Source organism: Oncorhynchus clarkii, chromosome 9 (genome assembly GCF_045791955.1).
Source record: "Oncorhynchus clarkii lewisi isolate Uvic-CL-2024 chromosome 9, UVic_Ocla_1.0, whole genome shotgun sequence".
NCBI classification, from domain to species: Eukaryota; Metazoa; Chordata; class Actinopteri; order Salmoniformes; family Salmonidae; genus Oncorhynchus; species Oncorhynchus clarkii.
In genome coordinates, this window is record NC_092155.1 from 60,731,049 (window position 1) to 60,754,297 (window position 23,249).

General features: G+C 46.6%; 1 protein-coding gene across 1 annotated transcript in view; it reads left to right on the top strand.

Moving 5' to 3' along the window:
* The first annotated feature begins 14,026 nt into the window (after positions 1-14,026).
* LOC139417320 (PDZ domain-containing protein 4-like) overlaps positions 14,027-23,249 on the top strand; it is a 41,037-nt gene continuing 31,814 nt past the window's right edge. Inside the window, exon 1 of the mRNA XM_071166589.1 lies at positions 14,027-14,427. Within this exon, the coding sequence (XP_071022690.1) occupies positions 14,368-14,427 (60 nt within the window). The 5' untranslated portion in view covers positions 14,027-14,367. The remainder of the gene's footprint in view (positions 14,428-23,249) is intronic.

The window sequence follows — 23,249 nt, forward strand, 5'->3', positions numbered from 1 at the left end:
ACTAGTAATCTCTATCCCCACCGGAAGGAGAACTCTAAAGCTGCCACCTCCTTACTTTCCACTTTTCACTTTTCTCTCTCTGTCTCGTTGTTTTTGCCCTCCACAAACATTCTCTCACCCCGTTACTTCAGTCTCTCCCAGCTCCTGTCCACCCACCTCTCTTCCCCTCTCTCATGGTCTCACTCCCTGCCCTCTCAATTCCTCTCTCTCATGGTATCACTCTCCGCCCTCTCAATTCCCCTCTCTCATGGTCTCACTCCCTGCCCTCTCAATTCCTCTCTCTCATGGTCTCACTCTCCGCCCTCTCAATTCCCCTCTCTCATGGTCTCACTCTCTGCCCTCTCAATTCCCCTCTCTCATGGTCTCACTCTCTGCCCTCTCAATTCCCCTCTCTCATGGTCTCACTCTCTGCCCTCTCAATTCCCCTCTCTCATGGTCTCACTCCCTGCCCTCTCAATTCCTCTCTCTCATGGTCTCACTCTCCGCCCTCTCAATTCCCCTCTCTCATGGTCTCACTCTCTGCCCTCTCAATTCCCCTCTCTCATGGTCTCACTCTCTGCCCTCTCAATTCCCCTCTCTCATGGTCTCACTCTCCGCCCTCTCAATTCCCCTCTCTCATGGTCTCACTCTCCGCCCTCTCAATTCCCCTCTCTCATGGTCTCACTCTCTGCCCTCTCAATTCCTCTCTCTCATGGTCTCACTCTCCGCCCTCTCAATTCCCCTCTCTCATGGTCTCACTCTCCGCCCTCTCAATTCCCCTCTCTCATGGTCTCACTCTCTGCCCTCTCAATTCCTCTCTCTCATGGTCTCACTCTCCGCCCTCTCAATTCCCCTCTCTCATGGTCTCACTCTCCGCCCTCTCAATTCCCCTCTCTCATGGTCTCACTCTCCGCCCTCTCAATTCCCCTCTCTCATGGTCTCACTCTCCGCCCTCTCAATTCCCCTCATAACTTCTCACAGTTCTTCTTCCTCTTTCTTTTCCACTTTCCTTCGCTCTCTGTGCTAAGATGCCACCAGCAGTGTTCACAGCTGGGTTCTAATTTAAGGAAATGTCTGCATATGTACTACATATTGGATATCACTCATTTAAGAACTCTGAAAAACATATTTCTCTCTCTCTCTCTCTCTCTCTCTCTTTCTTTATCTCCCTCTTTCTATCTCTCTCCGTTTATCCCTTTTCCCTCATTTTCCCTGTCGACCCCCCCCCCCCCCCCCCACACACACACACCTCCTCCCTCCAGAATCCTGTAACCACGTTACATCTGTTGTGACACAATTATTAAAATGAGATGGGAATAGGGGACTGGGAAGAGTAGTGATAAACAAGGAATGGAGAATAGTGATGGATTGGCAGTAGGGAATAGTCTCCCCCCTCTGTTTTGTCTCTCAGACTAATTCAGTTGGCTTGATGGGCATGCAAAGCTATTAAGTGGAGCAGAAACATTTACATGACCCAAACAACAGCCTCTTCATTTTGCAGTGATACACATGAATAATCTAATTTCTCTCTGTCTGATGCCACTCTACTGTGCTCTCTCTCACACACTATCTCTACAGTATCATCTGTCCTCTCCTCCTCTATATCAACAGTGTGACTCTGAAATGAGATCACTATCTCTGTTTCAGGGAAGTAACTGTTCTTAGAACTTTGCTAGGCCCTCTTAGAAATGAATGACATTCTAAAGACTATAACCATTGAACTGAATCGGATTGAATAACTTAGCATTTTTGCACTGCTCTCATACGGAAACATTTTTTGAAAATGTGTTCCTTGTCTGGCATGAATATATAACATTGTCCTCTTTCCCCACTTCCCATATTTACTGACTGACTGGGGCTTTGCCCTGATCTTCTCTCTTAAACTATTAATCAATAATAGATCCTATTTCCCTAGACAATTAATTACTGTGAATCCTCCCATCTTCTGACCAAAGCTTCCTCTATTCAAGGTGGATTAAACCAACGTACTCTGGACCCATCTAAGAGGTAGATTTCCTCTCCTTGCACTTCACCATTCATCTTGAGTCTCTCACTTCATCATTCCTCTTTTTCTCTCTCTTTGTCTTTCTCTCTATCTAGGCGGCAGGTAGCCTAGAGGTTAGAGTGTTGGGCAGAGTAACCGAAAGGTTGCTGGATTGAATCCCTGAGCTGACAAGGCCCTGAACAAGGCAGTTAACCCACTGTTCCCCGGGTGCCGAAGACGTGGATGGTGATTATGGCAGCCCCCTGCACCTCTCTGATTCAGAGGGGTTGGGTTAAATGCGGAAGACACGTTTCTGCGGAAGATGCATTCCGTTGTCAGTTTAGGTATTGTCATGCCCTGATCTGTTTCAGCTGTCCTTGTCTCCATCCCCTCCAGGTGACGCTTATTCTCCCCAGTGTATTTATCCCTGTGTTTCCTGTCTCTCTGTGCCAGTTGGTCTTGTATGTTAGTCAAGTGAACCATCGTGTTTTTCCCCGTACCCCTTTTGCTATTCTCTTTTTGATAGTCCTCCCGGTTTTGACCCCTGCCTGACTCTGGACTACTTTTCCACCTGCTTGATCATCCTGCCTGGCCTGACCTTGATTCTGCCTGCCCTTCGGTACCTTTTGGACTCTGAAATGGTTTTGACCCTTTAGCCTGCCCACGACCATTCTCTTGCCTTCCCCTATTGGATTCATACATATTGTAAGACTCCAACCATCTGCCTCCTGTGTCTGCATCTGGGTCTCATCTTGTGTCATGACAGTATGAACTGGCCATGACAGACCCAGCAGACTTGGACCAGCTTCGCCACACTGTCTACCTACAAGGAGCCACCATTAGGAGACATGAGGAGTTGTTACAGGACCTTCTGGAAGGGCTCAGTTCCTTGACGGAACACCACAACCATGGGTTAAAGGCTATTATGGAGCAAATCAGGGAGTTAGCTCAGAGGCTGCCTGCCACCTCTGAAAAACCTCAATCACCTAGTAATTTCTTCCCTATCTGTGGTGAGTTTGTACAGCCTATCCCGACTTCCCGTGAACCCTGCTTATCTCCTCCAGAGCTATATTCGGGACATCCTGGTACCTGCCGGGGTTTTCTTTCTCAGTGCTCGCTTATTTTTGAGCAACAGCCATCTTTGTTTTCGTCAGACCGATCGAAGATAGGGTATATAATTACGCTAATGTTGGGAAGGGCGCTCTCCTGGGCTACGGCAGTTTGGGAACAACAATCTGCCATTTGCGGTCATTTGGAGGAATTCATGGCAGAGGTGAGAAGTTTTTGAATCTCCGGTATCCAGGAGAAAGGCAGCCAGCAAACTGCTTGACTTAAGTCAAAACTCCTGTAGTGTGGCAGACTACGCGGTGGACTTTAGCACGTTGGCTGCCGAGAGTGCCTGGAATCCGGAGTCTCTTTTCGATACTTTTCTGCACAGATTATCTGAGGTAAAAGATGAGCTAACTGCTCTGGAACTGCCTTAACCATTGAAATTGATGGACGCCTAAGGGAACGCAAGAGTGAGAGGAGGTCTGGTCTCGGGTACACTCGTGCACCCGATATGGCACGTTCACCTCCTATGGAGTCCGGAAGTTTCCGAAGGCAGCTCTTCCGACAGGAGTCGAAGCCACCTGAGCTCTCTCGTGAATCTACGACGGGTGAGTTGGTGTTATGGGATTTATTTGAATAATGACTAAATTATGTATACATTTAACGTAGAACTATAACTAAACAGAATACTACCCTGTCACTGTATGATTGTATGAATCTTATTATAATCATAACACTGAATATAATGTGTGTAGTTTTAGTCAAGAATTAGAACAAGGACTTTCTGTTCCTTGTTAGAAACGAATGGAGCTATCGTCAGACCGGCTGGAATACTGTGTTCCTTACAGGACATTCTGTCCCAACCCAGGGAGGGGAGAGACCTTGGGCTTGAGGTAGATTGTTTAACAGGTGGCCGACAATGTGAGAAGGCTTGTGAACTATATTGCCATTGTATCTAAGAGGAGGAGGGACATTTATGACGAAATGTGAGGTATATAAACTAATGTACATGGTATTATGAGCAGAGCTCTCGAGAATAAACACTATTGGTTAATGTTAATGACTGGTCTCTGTCTATTTTATGTAAATAAGAACCTTACAAATTCTTATAAACAGACAGAGTGTTTTAATTTAATTGGTTAATGAACACAAAGGAACTACATTCCTCTAACAGTTGGATACTCCTGAGCCTATGCAGTTGGGAAGAACTAGGCTATCAGTTTGGGAGCGCTCACGGAGGATGAATAATAACTGTTGTCTGTACTGTGGAGGGGCAGGACATTTAGGAAACCCTTGTCACTAGTGGGTGCTGTGGGGAGACCAATCTAAGTCTCTCTGAGTGCTCATTGACTCTGGGGCTGATGAGTTTTATGGATGCCACTATTTCTTCGGAGCTTGGTATTCCCACTCAGCCTCTCTCTGTCCCCATGGATGCTAGGGCACTGGGCGGCCGCTCTATAGGGGAAGTCACCCATAGTACTGCGCCTGTTCAATTACGGGTTTCGGGTACCCACATACAGTTCCTCCTCATTGCATCCCCCCATGTTCCGGTTATTTGGGGATTTTCCAGGCTCCAAAAGCACAATCCTGTGATTGACTGGACCACAAGCTCCATCCTGGGTTGGAGCCCATTTTGCCATTCCCACTGCCTTAAAGCAGCACAGCCTAGTCATCTTCCTCAGGAGGTTAGCAAGACTGTGGATGTCTCTGCTATCCCCACGGAGTACCATGACCTCCTGGAAGTGTTTAGCAAGGCACGTGCTACTTCCCTTCCCCCGCACCGTCCTTATGATTGTGCCATTGATCTTCTCCTAGGCACTACACCACCTCTGGGTCGGTTGTACTGTTTGTCCGGACCAGAGACCATTACTATGAAGGAGTACATAGAATAATCTCTGGCTCCTGCACCATCCGTCTGCATCTCCTGTTGGCGCAGGATTTTTCTTTGTGGAGAAGAAGGACAAGATCCTGGCCCGTGCATTGACTACCGGGGACTTAACGATATCACTGTCAAAAATTGTTACCCCCTACCTCTCCTCTCCTCTGCGTTTGAACCTTTCCAGGGGGCTACCATGTTTTCCAAGTTGAACCCTCGGAATGCCTACCACCTGATTCGGATACGCGAGGGGGATGAGTGGAAGACAGCCTTCAACACAGCCAGTGGACATTATGAGTACCAGGTCTTGCCATTTGGACTCACCAACGCCAATGTCTTCCAAGCTTTGGTCAATGATGTGCTTTGAGACATGCTAAACCGGTTTGTGTTCATCTACCTGGACTACATCCTGTTTTTTTCCCGATCTGCACAAGAACATGTACTCCATGTCAGACAGGTCCTTCAGCACCTCCTGGAGAACCAATTGTTTGCTGAGAAGTGTGAGTTTCACCGCTCTTCTATCTCCTTTCTGGGATATGTCATTGCTGAGGGCAATGTTCAGATGGATCCTGGAAAGGTGAAAGCAGTGGTGGATTGGCCTCAACCAACGTCCAGGGTGCAGTTGCAACGGTTTCTTGGTTTTGCAAACTTCTACCGCAGTTTCATTCAGGATTACAGCACCCTGGCAGGCCCCCTCCCGACACTCACCTCCCCCAAGGTACCGTTCAAATGGTTTGCAGCTGTCAACAAAGCCTTTATGGACCTGAAGCATCGGTTCACTACATCACCCATCCGGACCCCTCAAGTCAATTTGTGGTGGAAGTGGATGCTTCGGATGTTAGAGTAGGGGACATCCTGTCTCAGCGATCTTCCCAGGACCAGAAGCTTCATCCCTGTGCCTTCCTGTCCCATCGTCTCAATCCTGCTGAAAGGAACTATGATGTTGGCAACCGAGAACTCCTGGCGGTGAAGATGGCGTTGGATGAGTGGAGGCACTGGCTGGAAGGAGCAGAACAGCCATTCCTGGTCTGGACTGACCATAAAAACCTGGAAATATCTCTGTTCAGCCAAGCGCCTCATCTCAAGGCAGGCCCAGTGAGTCCTCCTGTTTACCAGATTCAACTTTACCATTTCCTACTGTCCAGGGTCTAAATATGTAAAGCCTGATGCTCTCTCCCTCCTATACAGTTCCTCTGCCTCACCCTTGACTTCCGACACCATTCTCCCTACCTCATGCCTTGCTGCCACTGTGGATTGGGGTATTGAGAACCTGGTTCGCAAGGCGCAACGCTCCCAGCCTGGACCTGAAAGGGGCCCAGCAAACTGTCTGTTTGTCCCTAACCCAATCCAGCCCCGGGTCCTGGAATGGGCTCATTCCTCCAGGCTGACCTGTCATGCAGGGTCCCGTCGTACACTAGCCTTCCTTCGTCAATATTTCTGGTGGCCCACAATGGTCCCTGACGTCTCTGCCTTCGTCCCCGCATGCACTGTGTGTGCTCAAAATAAGACTCTGTGGCAAGCTCCTTCTGGCCTCCTGCAGCGACTACCGGTTCCTCATCGTTCCTGGTCTCATATATCTCTGGACTTTGTCACTGGGCTCCCTCCGTCGTCTGATGGCAACACTTTCATTCTGACGGTAGTCGACCGGTTCTCCAAGGCCGCCCATTTCATCCCTCTCCCCAACCTACCTTCTGCCAAGGAGACGGCCCAGTTTATGGTGCAGCATGTCTTCTGGATCCATGGACTCCCGGTAGACATGGTCTCCAATCGGGGGCCTCAGTTCTTTTCTCAGTTCTGGAAGGCATTCTGCACCCTTATTGGGTTGTCGGCCAGCCTGTCATCTGTATTCCATCCCCAAACCAATGGTCAGCCGGAGCGAGCCAACCAAGACCTGTAAACCACCCTGAGGTGCCTGGTCTCAACTAATCCCACTACCTGGAGCTGACAGCTGGTCTGAGTGGAGTATGAATGGAACACCCTTGCCTGTTCGGCCACAGGACTCTCTCCATTTGAGAGTTCTTTGGGGTATCAACCTCCACTCTTCCCGAAACAAGAGGTCACCATACCCTCGGCCCAGATGTTTGTCCGCCGCTGTCGACGTACCTGGAGAAGAGCTTGGGCAGCACTTCTCAAGATGAACTCCAGGTGTCGTCGACAAGCGGACTGTCGCCGGACAGCCCTGATCTGTTTCACCTGTCCTTGTGATTGCCTCCAACCCCTCCAGTTGTCGCGTATTCTCGCCAGTGTTTTTATCCCTGTTTCCGGTCTCTCTGTGCCAGTTCATCTTGTATGTTAGTCAAGTCAACCAGGACCTTGTGAAGATGCTGGAGGAAACAGGTACAAAAGTATCTATATTCTTCACGATCGTCGTCGTAATCATACTCAGACCAAAGCGCAGCGTGGAATCGTTTCGACATCTTTTTATTTTAAGGAGAACTGAACAACAAAACAATAAAGCATAAACGATACGTGACGTTCTGTAGAGCTCACAGGCATCAACACAAAAACAAGATCCCAAAAAAACCCAGTGGGAAAAGGCTGCCTAAATATGATCCCCAATCAGAGACAACAATAGACAGCTGCCTCTGATTGGGAACCATACCAGGCCAACATAGAAATACAAAAACTAGAGTACCCACCCTAGTCACACCTCGACCGAACCAAATTAGAAAATAAAAGTCTCTCTAAGGTCAGGGCATGACAATATCCACAGTAAAACGAGTCCTATATCGACATAACCTGAAAGGCCGCTCAGCAAGGAAGAAGTCACTGCTCCAAAACCGCCATAAAAAAAGCCAGACTACGGTTTGCAACTGCACATGGGGACAAAGATTGTACTTTTTGGAGAAATGTCCTCTGGTCTAATGAAACAAAAATAGAAGTGTTTGGCCATAATGACCATTGTTATGTTTGGAGGTAAAGGGGGAGGCTTGCAAGCCGAAGAACACCATCCCAACCGTGAAGCACGGGTGTGGCAGCATCATGTTGTGGAGGGGCTTTGCTGCAGGAGGGACTGGTGCACTTCACAAAATAGATAGCATCGTGAGGGAAGAAAATTATGTGGATATATTGAAGCAACATCTCAAGACATTAGTCAGGAAGTTCAAGCTTGGTTGCAAATGGGTCTTCCATATGGACAATGACCCCAAGCATACTTCCAAAGTTGTGGCAAAATGGCTTAAGGACAACAAAGTCAAGGTATTGGAGTGGCCATCTCAAAGCCCTGACCTCAATCCTATAGAAAATTTGTGGGCAGAACTGAAAAAGCGTGTGCGAGCAAGGAGGCCTACAAACCTGACTCAGTTACACCAGCTCTGTCAGGAGGAATGGGCCAAAATTCTCCCAACTTATTGTGGGAAGCGTGTTCAAGGCTACCTGAAATGTTTGACCCAAGTTAAACAATTTAAAGACAATTCTACCAAATACCAATTGAGTGTATGTAAACTTCTGACCCACTGGGAATGTGATGAAAGAAATAAAAGCTGAAATAAATCATTCTCTCTACTATTATTCTGACATTTCACATTCTTAAAATAAAGTGGTGATCCTAAAACAGGGCATTTTTACTAGGATTAAATGTCAGGAATTGTGAAAAACTGAGTTTAAATCTATTTGGCTAAGGTGTATGTAAACTTCTGACTTCAACTGTATATGCATTTCCCAATGTTAGCATTTGTGTTACATTACCTATTCAACGCTGAGACATCTGGTCTGTATGTACACACTATATTTGGTCTGTATATGTACACAAGTTCTGCATGTGCAAATTCAGAAATGGTTCCATTATAGTTGGTTCCATTATGTGCATATTTGCAGAGTGTAAGGCAAAATGCACAGCAATGTCAATGCACCACACTGAAATTGCACTGCACTGGAGGGAAATAGAAAGCAGACACACATACAGGACTGGTAAAGTGCTGACAGACATACAGATCCCAGAGGTAATGGTGACAAAATCTGGACATGGTACCAACAGACAAACTGTAGACATGCAGACTGAACAGAAACACAGTGTGAGCATCACCAGAGCAGAGTAAGAACTGAAGTCATGAGATGAACCACAGACAGAAGTCAGAGCTGCAGAACAGACAAGGCCCCATTTTCTACACCTGCCCTTTAGATAGATGAAGAGGGGAAGGATAGTGAAATGGCAAACATTAATATTTAGGATAGACAAGAATGCACTGTGATGAAATAGATCCCTCTTTTTGTTCTGTCTTGCAGAATAGGCAGTTGATATTCTAGACAGTTTTTCTATGCTGGTATTTTGACATCTTTTGTCAAGATAGAGATCTTCAGCAGCCTCACGTTTTGGAGAGGGTGACGCATGAGGATAACCGAGTCTGACTGAGGTCTGAGTGTAAGTGTGTGTGCGTTCAGTAAAATGTAGGGAGCTCTGCAGCTTACTCAGACACGCTGAACTGAACTGTCTGTAAGCCTGTTGGGTCAGTCAGACAGACACAGACAGCGTGAAATCCTGTTTCAAACTGGCTCAGACAGACAGAGAGGGTCTATGGCTCCATTTACCAAATACATAGCCAGTCAATGAGTACATTAAATATGTGTGGTCCGTATCGGACAAAGGTTTGTGATGATATTTCAGTGTTATGGACAAATACATGCTTTGATTTATGCATTTTTATAAGAGTAAGCGCATTGAGGTGTGTGTGTGTGTGTGTGTGTGTGTGTGTGTGTGTGTGTGTGTGTGTGTGTGTGTGTGTGTGTGTGTGTGTGTGTGTGTGTTAGATTAACACAGTGTCCTGAATATTGACAGGGCATTTATGTTGGTCAAATGACTCCCTCTGGTGAGAGAGAGGCAAAAAGAGAGAGAGGAAGACAGGAGAGAGGAAGACAGGAGAGAGGAAAACAGGAGAGAGGAAGACAGGGGAGAGGACGACAGGGGAGAGGGAGACAGGGGAGAGGGAGACAGGGGAGAGGAAGACAGGAGAGAGGAAGACAGGGAGAGGAAGACAGGAGAGAGGAAGACAGGGGAGAGGAAGACAGGAGAGAGGACGACAGGAGAGAGGAAGACAGGGGAGAGGAAGACAGGGGAGAGGAAGACAGGGGAGAGGAAGACAGGAGAGAGGACGACAGGAGAGAGGAAGACAGGAGAGAGGAAGACAGGGGAGAGGAAGACAGGGGAGAGGAAGACAGGAGAGAGGAAGACAGGAGAGAGGACGACAGGAGAGAGGAAGACAGGGGAGAGGAAGACAGGGGAGAGGAAGACAGGAGAGAGGACGACAGGAGAGAGGGAGAGAGAAATACCGAAATAATGTAAAAAATATCATTTTTTAAATAGTTGTTTGTAGGCTATAATTTTATTTGTAATATTTGTTCTTTCTTACAGTGTTCAGTTTACAGGGATTCACTGATTTAATCCCCCCCGTCCCCTGGTCTGTGTCTCATAGCTCTACTTGGTTCTAAAACAATTGGCAGTGTGATTGTTGCACAGAGCTGTGCTTAAAATTGAAATTAGACAATGAACAGTACTAAAATGCAGCTTGATATTCAGAGAGGGAGAGAGGGTCAAGGGAAGTCAGTGAAAATATATAACTTGAGGGAATACACAAGTATTGTGCAAACAAAACAGGTGCATATACACAGCAGTTACTCCTTTTTGTTATCCACATGATTGCAGCATTTACAGGTTTGTATTGTTTGCATTTTGAATGCCGTACTGCTGAAAGCCCTCCCTGTCTCCACCCCACCCCCTCTTCTTCTCCATCTCCCACTCTCTCCCACACAGTCATGTACTTCACATTCCTTGGCTGTGTTCCATCTTTAAATCCATCCCATCATACACCTGTTATCCAATTGTTCTGTCTCCCTCTCTTTTCCTTCTCATTTTCTTCCTTCTGTGTGTCAGCGCTTCAACTCATTTAAATTCACAGGCGGTTAGAGGCTCTCTACCTCCTTTGGCCATTTCTGTTTGTCTAGTACAGTACATTATCCCATATTATTATTGGTACCTTATCATTAAGCAATTGATACTTGTAGGGATACATACAGTATGTCACATTATATATGAATATTGACAAATGTTTATTGATAGTGCTCCTTGACTGTTCATTATTTCATGTAGATTGTAGTAGCTTACTCTCTCTCTCTCTCTCCTTCAGCTCTGTTCTACCTGCATAGTGAAAACAGATCATCAGGCTTTCTGGAGCATGCCCTGTGTTTCCCACAGAGAGAGAGACAGAGAAAGAGGGAGAGAGAAGGGAGCAAGAGAGAGAGCAAGAGGGGGAGGAGGGGTAGCAAATGGGGGGACTAGGGGAGGGGGCCAGAGCCTACCCCTGGAAAGCCAGAGAGAGAGAGAGAGAACAGTGTTGCATCCAGTAGAATCCTATTCAGCAGTAGCAGACATGCTTTATAGTGCTGTGTGCAGATCAGCAGGCTCCTTACCGCTGGGCAGGAACGCCTTTGTGTTCCCATCTGCAGTGGGGGAGTGCATTTACTGTCGTGCCTGAGGGGAGAAGCCAAGACAATCCCCCAATCAGCCGTCAGTGATTTCTATCATCTTCTGAGTGTGGTGATTGGGATTTATGTCCAACCTGAGGGAGGCAGTGTGCTTTACACTCTGGCTCTATAAACCACCTGGATGGACGCTTTTGTCCCTCCCAACGCTTTTGTTTCTAATTGCGGATTTTTTAAAGAATGACCAACAGACAAAAGGTGGATTATTACTGCAGATCTGGTACCTCACATTCTTGATTTGATGTTATTTTCTTCCTGCAGTAGAAGATGGATGAACTTTCTTTTTCTGGGCTCTAGTTTACGCTTTGTTTTTGTTTGTGAGGACATAGAGTGGCAGAAGTCCTGCAAGAGGAAATACTCTAATTTTCTGTCATTTCTCATCACTACATTTTACATCTCCTCTCCTTCTTTCCTTCGTGGATCTGTAGAGTCCATACCTGTTAGACTCAGATCATTCACATGACAGACTGTGGGTCTCAAACTAGAGGTTTTACAATAGTGGCCAGGTAAGAATTAGAATTCGCGTACATCCTCATGCGATGAAAGGCTCAATGTGGAACTGAACATGGAGAGAGCGTAGGAACCGCTGGGACATTTGACACGCCTGTTTGACTTTCAGCACCTGCTGTGACTGTCTGACACAGTTCTACAGCTAGACTGGCATTGTCTCTGGTGCTTACTGCCTAGCCTGACAGACTGGGAGTTTTTATTTTTACAAGTGTGTGTGCATGTCTCTCTGTGTGTGTGTGTTGATCTTTTATATTGCAGTTGGTTATATACTGTGTGTATGTGCCAGTGTCAAGGATAACACTGAGTGTCTGGAGATAGTACAGGTAGGTGTAGTCAGTGAGGCTTTGAGGAAGGATTACAGAAGCTAACACCTTGTTTTTGACAGTAGCTTGGCAGAGGTGAACTTTTGAAAGCATAAAATGTTGAGTGATGTCCAGATTGCAGGGCCTTCTGGAGGAAGTGCTGATAAGACTTAAACGTTTAACCTGTTAAAGGTAATGAGACCGGGACAGTCAGGAGAGATACAGGCTGTAAATGGTTACACGGTTACAGTATAATGCCGTACGTTTCCACTTCAGCATGCATTATCTTAGGGGATAATGAGAGAAGGAGTGCAGGATTTAAGTCAATACACTGAATTAGTCCACTTAAACAGGTGAAGGACGGATTGAATGATAGATAGCAATGAGAGAGGAGCAAGAGGCATACTTTCAATTAACACATTTTAATGAGGAAAACAAAGACCCTTAAACCTTATATTTCTAATGAAAAGCCCATTACTTTACACATGGCTTATCATTGGTGTTCTTAATGTTGACTTGTCCTGATTTCACCAATAGTCCTGAAAACACAACATGTAATTGATCCCTTAGAGGTTTTGATATAGATTATTGCACATGACTGAGTAGGAGGGTTCCTGTTCTCTAACAGGCCTATAATTTATTTATAATTTTCCATTCAGTGACACCCCAGATCAATAGCCTCCAGTGTTTCAGTTGATTGGAAATGCCCTGGTTTGGCTTATCAATGAGCCATAACTGTCAAAAGAGCTGACTAGAAACCTGAAAGAACACCTGAAGCTGAATCTACAGTTTGTCTCACACACCTTCTGCAGACAACTGTCTAGTTTCCTCAAACACTCCACAGTGATAATTTACATGATATACATTTTGTATGTAGACCAGTGTCAGTGAAACAGTTGTATCCTAAAAGTGGTTCTTAGCGTCTGTTATTCTGACAGATACACAACATCAAGCAGAGAGGTGCAGTTGAGACAGCAGTTTCCTCGTCTGTTGTTGCCTCACTGGGATTCGTGTGCAGGTGTGCGTGTTATTGGGTTTCGTGTAGCCAATACATACTGCTAATCTTAGCTCAACAGCCAGGGCTTGAGATTCAGGCAGTAGGATAGATTGTTCAGTGGGCAGATTATCTCTCTCTCCTCTTGGTCTGTTTCAATGGAGGTAAACCAGAAGATGTCAATGACCCCAAGCACCAATGAAAAAGTACTGAGGAGTCCATTGATCCTGAAAAGGTGAAAGTACCAGAGCAAAAGAAAAGTGAAACCTGAGAAAAAGGCCGTCAGAGGGATAACTTATCACACAAGCCAGACTCGAGCAATCCTTCTAAACCTGGAAAGCGAAGAAGGTGGGAAAATCGAGAGGGAGTGTTAGGGGGAAAAGAGGGCAAGAAGTTATTTGATATCGGTGCCTGACTGCATCTGAAACTTTGAAAGAGTTTCTTTAAAAGAGTGCTGAGGATTAGCTGAGCTGAGCGTGAGACCAGGGAAAGGAGTGGGCGAGTTCACGTTGAGTTCCATTGGGGAAAAAGTCTCAGCTAGTTGAGAGAGACAGCTCAAAAGGTGACTGTTCAACAGAAATCATGCAGAATTAGGCTGCATACACTTTAGGTCTAGGTCACATGCATGATTATTATTGACAGGTGATTGAATCATTATTGAATAGTTATGATGGACTGTCTTAAATACAATACAACACAATAACACCGATCAACTGTCAGTCCTTTCAACCCATCCTCAGCTCCCTTGTCAACTTACTCATCTCTCAGTCCCCCCCCCCCCCCCCTCCCTCTGACTCACCAGTCCAAAAATCATGATGAATTCACGCAAAACCTAACCTGAACATAACCACTCCACGCTTATGAAGACAAACAAAGATATGTGTACTCTGCAATGGGGACAGAAACAGATGGGAGGACACCCAAAACTCTTTTTTAAATGTAGGGATTAGGTTTGGATTGTAAAACTTGACATCTGGAACGAGGATAGGAACAGGACACAGGGACACAGCCTGTTTTTGGGGACAGAGAAACTCTGATATCCATAATCCACAGTGCCCTGAAATAAGAGGGGTTGACACTCAGGACCGGTAGGTCTGTGGGGAGCTCTCTGACTGCCACACCGAAGGGAGAGAGAGGTGTTTTAAGGTACTGTTCTCCTGGACTAGTTTGGCCCCGCCTGGCCTGAGTCCAGGACACCATGGGGTGTAACATGTGTATGGTTCAGAAGCCTGAGGAACAGTACAGGATCATGTTCCAGGTGAGTTTCTCTCTCTCACTCTCTCTCTCTCTCTCCTAGCCTACTGTAGTAACAAGCCTTTTAACATTCTCCTCCTCTCTTGCTCTCTTGATACTGTCACAGCTTATTCACATTGACACCTTTCTGATACAGTGTCTGTCTGTCTGCAATCTAATAACACTTCCGGCGCCGACAGAGATGGCCGCCTCGCTTCGCGTTCCTAGGAAACTATGCAGTTTTTTGTTTTTTTACGTGTTATTTCTTACATTAGTACCCCAGGTCATCTTAGGTTTCATTACATACAGTCGAGAAGAACTACTGAATATAAGATCAGCATCAACTCACCATCAGTACGACCAAGAATATGTTTTTCGCGACGCGGATCCTGTGTTCTGCCTTACAAACAGGACAACGGAGTGGATCCTATGCAGCGACCCAAAAAAACGACTCCGAAAGAGAGGGAAACGAGGCGGTCTTCTGGTCAGACTCCGGAGACGGGCACAGCGCGCACCACTCCCTAGCATTCTTCTTGCCAATGTCCAGTCTCTTGACAACAAGGTTGATGAAATCCGAGCAATGGTAGCATTCCAGAGGGACATCAGAGACTGTAACGTTCTTTGCTTCACGGAAACGTGGCTTACTGGAGAGACGCTATCCGAAGCGGTGCAGCCAACAGGTTTCTCCACGCATCGCGCAGACAGGAAAAAACATCTTTCTGGTAAAAAGAGGGGCGGGGGCGTATGCCTTATGACTAACGTGACATGGTGCGATGAAAGAAACATACAGGAACTCAAATCCTTCTGTTCACCTGATTTAGAATTCCTCACAATCAAATGTAGACCGCATTATCTACCAAGAGAATTCTCTTCGATTATAATCACAGCCGTATATATCCCCCCCCAAGCAGACACATCGATGGCTCTGAACGAACTTTATTTAACTCTCTGCAAACTGGAAACAATTTATCCGGAGGCTGCATTCATTGTAGCTGGGGATTTTAACAAGGCTAATCTGAAAACAAGACTCCCCAAATTTTATCAGCATATCGATTGCGCAACCAGGGGAGGAAAGACCTTGGACCATTGTTACTCTAACTTCCGCGACGCATATAAGGCCCTGCCCCGCCCCCCTTTCGGAAAAGCTGACCACGACTCCATTTTGTTGATCCCTGCCTACAGACAGAAACTAAAACAAGAGGCTCCCACGCTGAGGTCTGTCCAACGCTGGTCCGACCAAGCTGACTCCACACTCCAAGACTGCTTCCATCACGTGGACTGGGAGATGTTTCGTATTGCGTCAGATAACAACATTGACGAATACGCTGATTCGGTGTGCGAGTTCATTAGAACGTGCGTTGAAGATGTCGTTCCCATAGCAACGATTAAAACATTCCCTAACCAGAAACCGTGGATTGATGGCAGCATTCGTGTGAAACTGAAAGCGCGAACCACTGCTTTTAATCAGGGCAAGGTGTCTGGTAACATGACCGAATACAAACAGTGCAGCTATTCCCTCCGCAAGGCTATCAAACAAGCTAAGCGCCAGTACAGAGACAAAGTAGAATCTCAATTCAACGGCTCAGACACAAGAGGCATGTGGCAGGGTCTACAGTCAATCACGGACTACAGGAAGAAACCCAGCCCAGTCACGGACCAGGATGTCTTGCTCCCAGGCAGACTAAATAACTTTTTTGCCCGCTTTGAGGACAATACAGTGCCACTGACACGGCCTGCAACGAAAACATGCGGTCTCTCCTTCACTGCAGCCGAGGTGAGTAAGACATTTAAACGTGTTAACCCTCGCAAGGCTGCAGGCCCAGATGGCATCCCCAGCCGCGCCCTCAGAGCATGCGCAGACCAGCTGGCCGGTGTGTTTACGGACATATTCAATCAATCCCTATACCAGTCTGCTGTTCCCACATGCTTCAAGAGGGCCACCATTGTTCCTGTTCCCAAGAAAGCTAAGGTAACTGAGCTAAATGACTACCGCCCCGTAGCACTCACATCCGTCATCATGAAGTGCTTTGAGAGACTAGTCAAGGACCATATCACCTCCACCCTACCTGACACCCTAGACCCACTCCAATTTGCTTACCGCCCAAATAGGTCCACAGACGATGCAATCTCAACCACACTGCACACTGCCCTAACCCATCTGGACAAGAGGAATACCTATGTGAGAATGCTGTTCATCGACTACAGCTCGGCATTCAACACCATAGTACCCTCCAAGCTCGTCATCAAGCTCGAGACCCTGGGTCTCGACCCCGCCCTGTGCAACTGGGTACTGGACTTCCTGACGGGCCGCCCCCAGGTGGTGAGGGTAGGCAACAACATCTCCTCCCCGCTGATCCTCAACACTGGGGCCCCACAAGGTTGCGTTCTGAGCCCTCTCCTGTACTCCCTGTTCACCCACGACTGCGTGGCCACGCACGCCTCCAACTCAATCATCAAGTTTGCGGACGACACAACAGTGGTAGGCTTGATTACCAACAACGATGAGACGGCCTACAGGGAGGAGGTGAGGGCCCTCGGAGTGTGGTGTCAGGAAAACAACCTCACACTCAACGTCAACAAAACTAAGGAGATGATTGTGGACTTCAGGAAACAGCAGAGGGAACACCCCCCTATCCACATCGATGGAACAGTAGTGGAGAGGGTAGCAAGTTTTAAGTTCCTCGGCATACACATCACAGACAAACTGAATTGGTCCACTCACACAGACAGCATCGTGAAGAAGGCGCAGCAGCGCCTCTTCAACCTCAGGAGGCTGAAGAAATTCGGCTTGTCACCAAAAGCACTCACAAACTTCTACAGATGCACAATCGAGAGCATCCTGGCGGGCTGTATCACCGCCTGGTATGGCAACTGCACCGCCCTCAACCGTAAGGCTCTCCAGAGGGTAGTGAGGTCTGCACAACGCATCACCGGGGGCAAACTACCTGCCCTCCAGGACACCTACACCACCCGATGTCACAGGAAGGCCATAAAGATCATCAAGGACATCAACCACCCGAGCCACTGCCTGTTCACCCCGCTATCATCCAGAAGGCGAGGTCAGTACAGGTGCATCAAAGCTGGGACCGAGAGACTGAAAAACAGCTTCTATCTCAAGGCCATCAGACTGTTAAACAGCCACCACTAACACTGAGTGGCTGCTGCCAACACACTGACACTGACTCAACTCCAGCCACTTTAATAATGGGAATTGATGGGAAATGATGTAAATATATCACTAGCCACTTTAAACAATGCTACCTTATATAAATGTTACTTACCCTACATTATTCATCTCATATGCATACGTATATACTGTACTCTATATCATCGATGGTATCCTTATGTAATACATGTATCACTAGCCACTTTATACTATACTATGCCACTTTGTTTACATACTCATCTCATTTGTACATACTGTACCCGATACCATCTACTGTATCTTGCCTATGCTGCTCTGTACCATCACTCATTCATATATCCTTATGTACATATTCTTTATCCCATTACACTGTGTACAAGACAGTAGTTTTGGAATTGTTAGTTAGATTACTTGTTATTACTGCATTGTCGGAACTAGAAGCACAAGCATTTCGCTACACTCGCATTAACATCTGCTAACCATGTGTATGTGACAAATAAAATTTGATTTGATTGATTTGATTTGATTTGATTAATGACAGTATGTGTTGTTGCATTCAGACCCATTGACTTTTTCCACGTTTTGTTACTTTACAGCCATATTCTAAAATTGATTTAAAAAATAAAAACAGTTCCTCAGAAATCTACACACAATACTCCATAATGACAAAGCGTAAACATGTTTTTAGAATCTTTAGCAAATGTATTAAAATTAAAAACAGAAATACCTTATTTACATAAGTATTCAGACTCTTTACTGTGAGACTCGAAGTTGAGCTCAGGTCCATCCTATTTCCATTGATCATCCTTGAGATGTTTCTTCAACTTGATTGGAGTCCACCTGTGGTAAATTTAATTGATTGGGCATGATTTGGAAAGGCACACACCTGTCTATATAAGGTCCCACAGTTGACAGTGCATAAGGTCGATGAAATTGTCCGTAGAGCTCATAAGGTTGATGAAATTGTCCGTAGAGCTCAGAGACAGGATTGCGCCGAGGCACAGAACTGGGGAAGGGAACCAAAAAATGTCTGCAGCATTGAAGGTCCCCAAGAACACAGTGGCCTCCATCATTCTTAAATGGAAGAAGTTGGGAACCACCAAGACTCTTCCTAGAGCTGGCTGCCCAGCCAAACTGAGCAATCAGGGGAGAAGGGCCCAAGGTGCTCAAGTTCCTCTGTGGAGAGGGGAGAACCTTCCAAAAGGACAACCATCTCTGCAGCACTCCACCAATCAGGCCTTTATGTTAGAGTGGCCAGACGGAAGCCACTCCTTAGTAAAAGGCACATGACAGCCCACTTGGAGATTGCCAAAAGTCAGTCTTTGGCCTTATTGCCAAGTGTCATGTCTGGAGAAAACCTGGCACCATCGCTACGTTGAAGCATGGTGGTGGCAGCATCATGCTGTAGGGATGTTTCTCAGCGGCAGGGACTGGGAGACTAGTCAGGATCGAGGGAAAGATGAATAGAGCAAGTGTAACGGATGTGAAACGGCTAGCTAGTTAGCGGTGGTACGCGCTAAATAGCGTTTCAATCGGTGACGTCACTTGCTCTGAGACCTTGAAGTAGTGGTTCCCCTTGCTCTGCAAGGGCCGCGGCTTTTGTGGAGCGATGGGTAACGATGCTTCGTGGGTGACTGTTGTTGATGTGTGCAAAGGGTCCCTGGTTCGCGCCCGGGTGAGGGTACGGTTTAAAGTTATACTGTTACACAAAGTACAGAGAGATCCTTGATGAAAACTTGCTCCAGAAAGCTCAGGACCTCACACTGTGGTGAAGGTTCACTTTCCAACATGACAACGACCCTAAGTACACAGCCAAGACAATGCAGGAGTGGCTTCGGGACAAGTCTCTGAATGTCCTTGAGTGACCATCTAACCTCACAGAGCTTGAGAGGATCTGCAGAGAAGAATGGGAGGAACTCCCCAAATACAGGTGTGCTAAGCTTGTAGCGTCGTACCCAAGAAGACTTAAGGCTGTAATCGCTGCCAAAGGTGCTTCAACAAAGTACTGAGTGAAGGGTCTGAATACTTATGCAAATATTTCTAAAAATCTGTTTTTGCTTCATCATTATGGGGTATTGTGTTTAGATTAATGAGGAAACAATTAATAAGGCTGTAACCTAACATCATGTGGAAAAAGTCAAGGGGTCTGAATACTTTCCGAAGGCACTGTATCTCGAGTCGTGCTCAGCCACAACTCAGTCACAATGCTCTGGTGGCACCACCTGTAGCAACAGAGACGGGCATCAATATGCTGACGTCATATAGGTCTAATGTCAGTCATTCAGCAAACCAGCTGACAGATCATTTGTATGCTCAATGGTTTCAACACCCCATCCATATGAACAAGCCATGCATGTATTCATTAAAATGATCAAACTATTGATTAACAGTTCAAAGTAATAACACCCACAAGCAATTACAGAGGTGCACACAGTAAAATGACCATGAACAATGTAACTACAACCACCCTAATGATGGACTATTAGAATACAAAAACACAAAGAGAAAAATAACAATAACATCAATATAAAGAGTCTGATTATTATTGTAAAAAAACGAATAATGCAGGAATATTCATGATTATCTTTTTATCTGACAAAGATGCATAATTCATTAAATGTAGGCATTTTAGCTCAGCGCCAAAATAGTTTTTGTCCAGGGGGTGCACTGAAGGGTTGCCACGGTTACAGCCTCAGCAAACAGCAACATTTGGCAACTGCAAGATCTAGGTGTGCTCCCATGTACCATGTGAATATAGTGTTTGCTTCATGAGTTTGTGGTAATGTCTGTGGGACTGAATAAACACCCCACATAAAAATATAATGCCCAGGAATCAGCTTCAATAACTATATGTTCTCATGTATCAGACGTGTCACAACAAGCATAGGGATGTATACTGTATGGATTGTTATTCTATTGTTATGGTCGTATGTCAAAGAGTCAGGACATGTGAGTCTGTGCCAGTTATCAGAGTTGCATCTGGTGCCTGAGGCAAAGCCAAGAAAGAGAACAACGGGCGACGACATGACTGCAAGTGGTAGACTAATGAGTCAGGCAAAGGAAAGGAAAAGACAGAATGGGAAAAAGAAAAAGGGGAAGGAAGGAAAGGAAAGAAGGAAGGAAGGATAAATAGGGCTATTTTTCTGCTGTTTGCCCTCAAAAGATGACAGGAGTAATTGATTTGAGCGCTTCACAGAGCAGGGATGAATAGGTAGGCTTGAGTGACTTCGCTGATCCCCCGGGTGTGTGTGTGTCTGCGTGCTTGTGTGTATGCTTGGCTGCCTATGTGTGTGTGTGTGTCTGTGTGTGTGTAGTCTGAAGCATGCAAGGGAGACTGGCGGTAAATTCATTGACCCTTTTTCAGAGGTCAGCCTTGATGACAGAGACCACATGCTGGGTCAGTGTGTATTGATATAGTGTAAAATCAAATCACTTCACTGATCAAGCGTTCAAACAATTGTGTAATAAGCGATACATAAAGGTATGCCCAAGGGAGGGAGCTCTAACCACACAAAAGATGATCAGCTTTTATAGACAGCAAAGTTCTCTGGCAGACTGTGTGAGCCACTGTCTGAGACCCAAACAAGCAGGGGTGGGGAGTAAAACAGTGGTGGTTTATCACTGAGTCCTCTGACTGGGCAGAAGACTTCTGTTCTCTGTCCCGTCTGGGTGATGTAGCATGGAACCTGTTTGTATGCACTGTGGTCCAATCAGTCTGTACCCAATGCCTCCAAAGAGCACACAAGAGAGCCTCTGCCTGGATAAAGGGAGGATACACCGACAGAACTGAACCACTGCTTTTAATCAGGGCAAGGTGTCTGGTAACATGACCGAATACAAACAGTGCAGCTATTCCCTCCGCAAGGCTATCAAACAAGCTAAGCGCCAGTACAGAGACAAAGTAGAATCTCAATTCAACGGCTCAGACACAAGAGGCATGTGGCAGGGTCTACAGTCAATCACGGACTACAGGAAGAAATCCAGCCCAGTCACGGACCAGGATGTCTTGCTCCCAGGCAGACTAAATAACTTTTTTGCCCGCTTTGAGGACAATACAGTGCCACTGACACGGCCTGCAACGAAAACATGCGGTCTCTCCTTCACTGCAGCCGAGGTGAGTAAGACATTTAAACGTGTTAACCCTCGCAAGGCTGCAGGCCCAGACGGCATCCCCAGCCGCGCCCTCAGAGCATGCGCAGACCAGCTGGCCGGTGTGTTTACGGACATATTCAATCAATCCCTATACCAGTCTGCTGTTCCCACATGCTTCAAGAGGGCCACCATTGTTCCTGTTCCCAAGAAAGCTAAGGTAACTGAGCTAAACGACTACCGCCCCGTAGCACTCACATCCGTCATCATGAAGTGCTTTGAGAGACTAGTCAAGGACCATATCACCTCCACCCTACCTGACACCCTAGACCCACTCCAATTTGCTTACCGCCCAAATAGGTCCACAGACGATGCAATCTCAACCACACTGCACACTGCCCTAACCCATCTGGACAAGAGGAATACCTATGTGAGAATGCTGTTCATCGACTACAGCTCGGCATTCAACACCATAGTACCCTCCAAGCTCGTCATCAAGCTCGAGACCCTGGGTCTCGACCCCGCCCTGTGCAACTGGGTACTGGACTTCCTGACGGGCCGCCCCCAGGTGGTGAGGGTAGGCAACAACATCTCCTCCCCGCTGATCCTCAACACTGGGGCCCCACAAGGGTGCGTTCTGAGCCCTCTCCTGTACTCCCTGTTCACCCACGACTGCGTGGCCACGCACGCCTCCAACTCAATCATCAAGTTTGCGGACGACACAACAGTGGTAGGCTTGATTACCAACAACGACGAGACGGCCTACAGGGAGGAGGTGAGGGCCCTCGGAGTGTGGTGTCAGGAAAATAACCTCACAATCAACGTCAACAAAACTAAGGAGATGATTGTGGACTTCAGGAAATAGCAGAGGGAACACCCCCCTATCCACATCGATGGAACAGTAGTGGAGAGGGTAGCAAGTTTTAAGTTCCTCGGCATACACATCACAGACAAACTGAATTGGTCCACTCACACAGACAGCATCGTGAAGAAGGCGCAGCAGCGCCTCTTCAACCTCAGGAGGCTGAAGAAATTCGGCTTGTCACCAAAAGCACTCACAAACTTCTACAGATGCACAATCGAGAGCATCCTGGCGGGCTGTATCACCGCCTGGTATGGCAACTGCACCGCCCTCAACCGTAAGGCTCTCCAGAGGGTAGTGAGGTCTGCACAACGCATCACCGGGGGCAAACTACCTGCCCTCCAGGACACCTACACCACCCGATGTCACAGGAAGGCCATAAAGATCATCAAGGACATCAACCACCCGAGCCACTGCCTGTTCACCCCGCTATCATCCAGAAGGCGAGGTCAGTACAGGTGCATCAAAGCTGGGACCGAGAGACTGAAAAACAGCTTCTATCTCAAGGCCATCAGACTGTTAAACAGCCACCACTAACACTGAGTGGCTGCTGCCAACACACTGACACTGACTCAACTCCAGCCACTTTAATAATGGGAATTGATGGGAAATGATGTAAATATATCACTAGCCACTTTAAACAATGCTACCTTATATAATGTTACTTACCCTACATTATTAATCTCATATGCATACATATATACTGTACTCTATATCATCGACTGTATCCTTATGTAATACATGTATCACT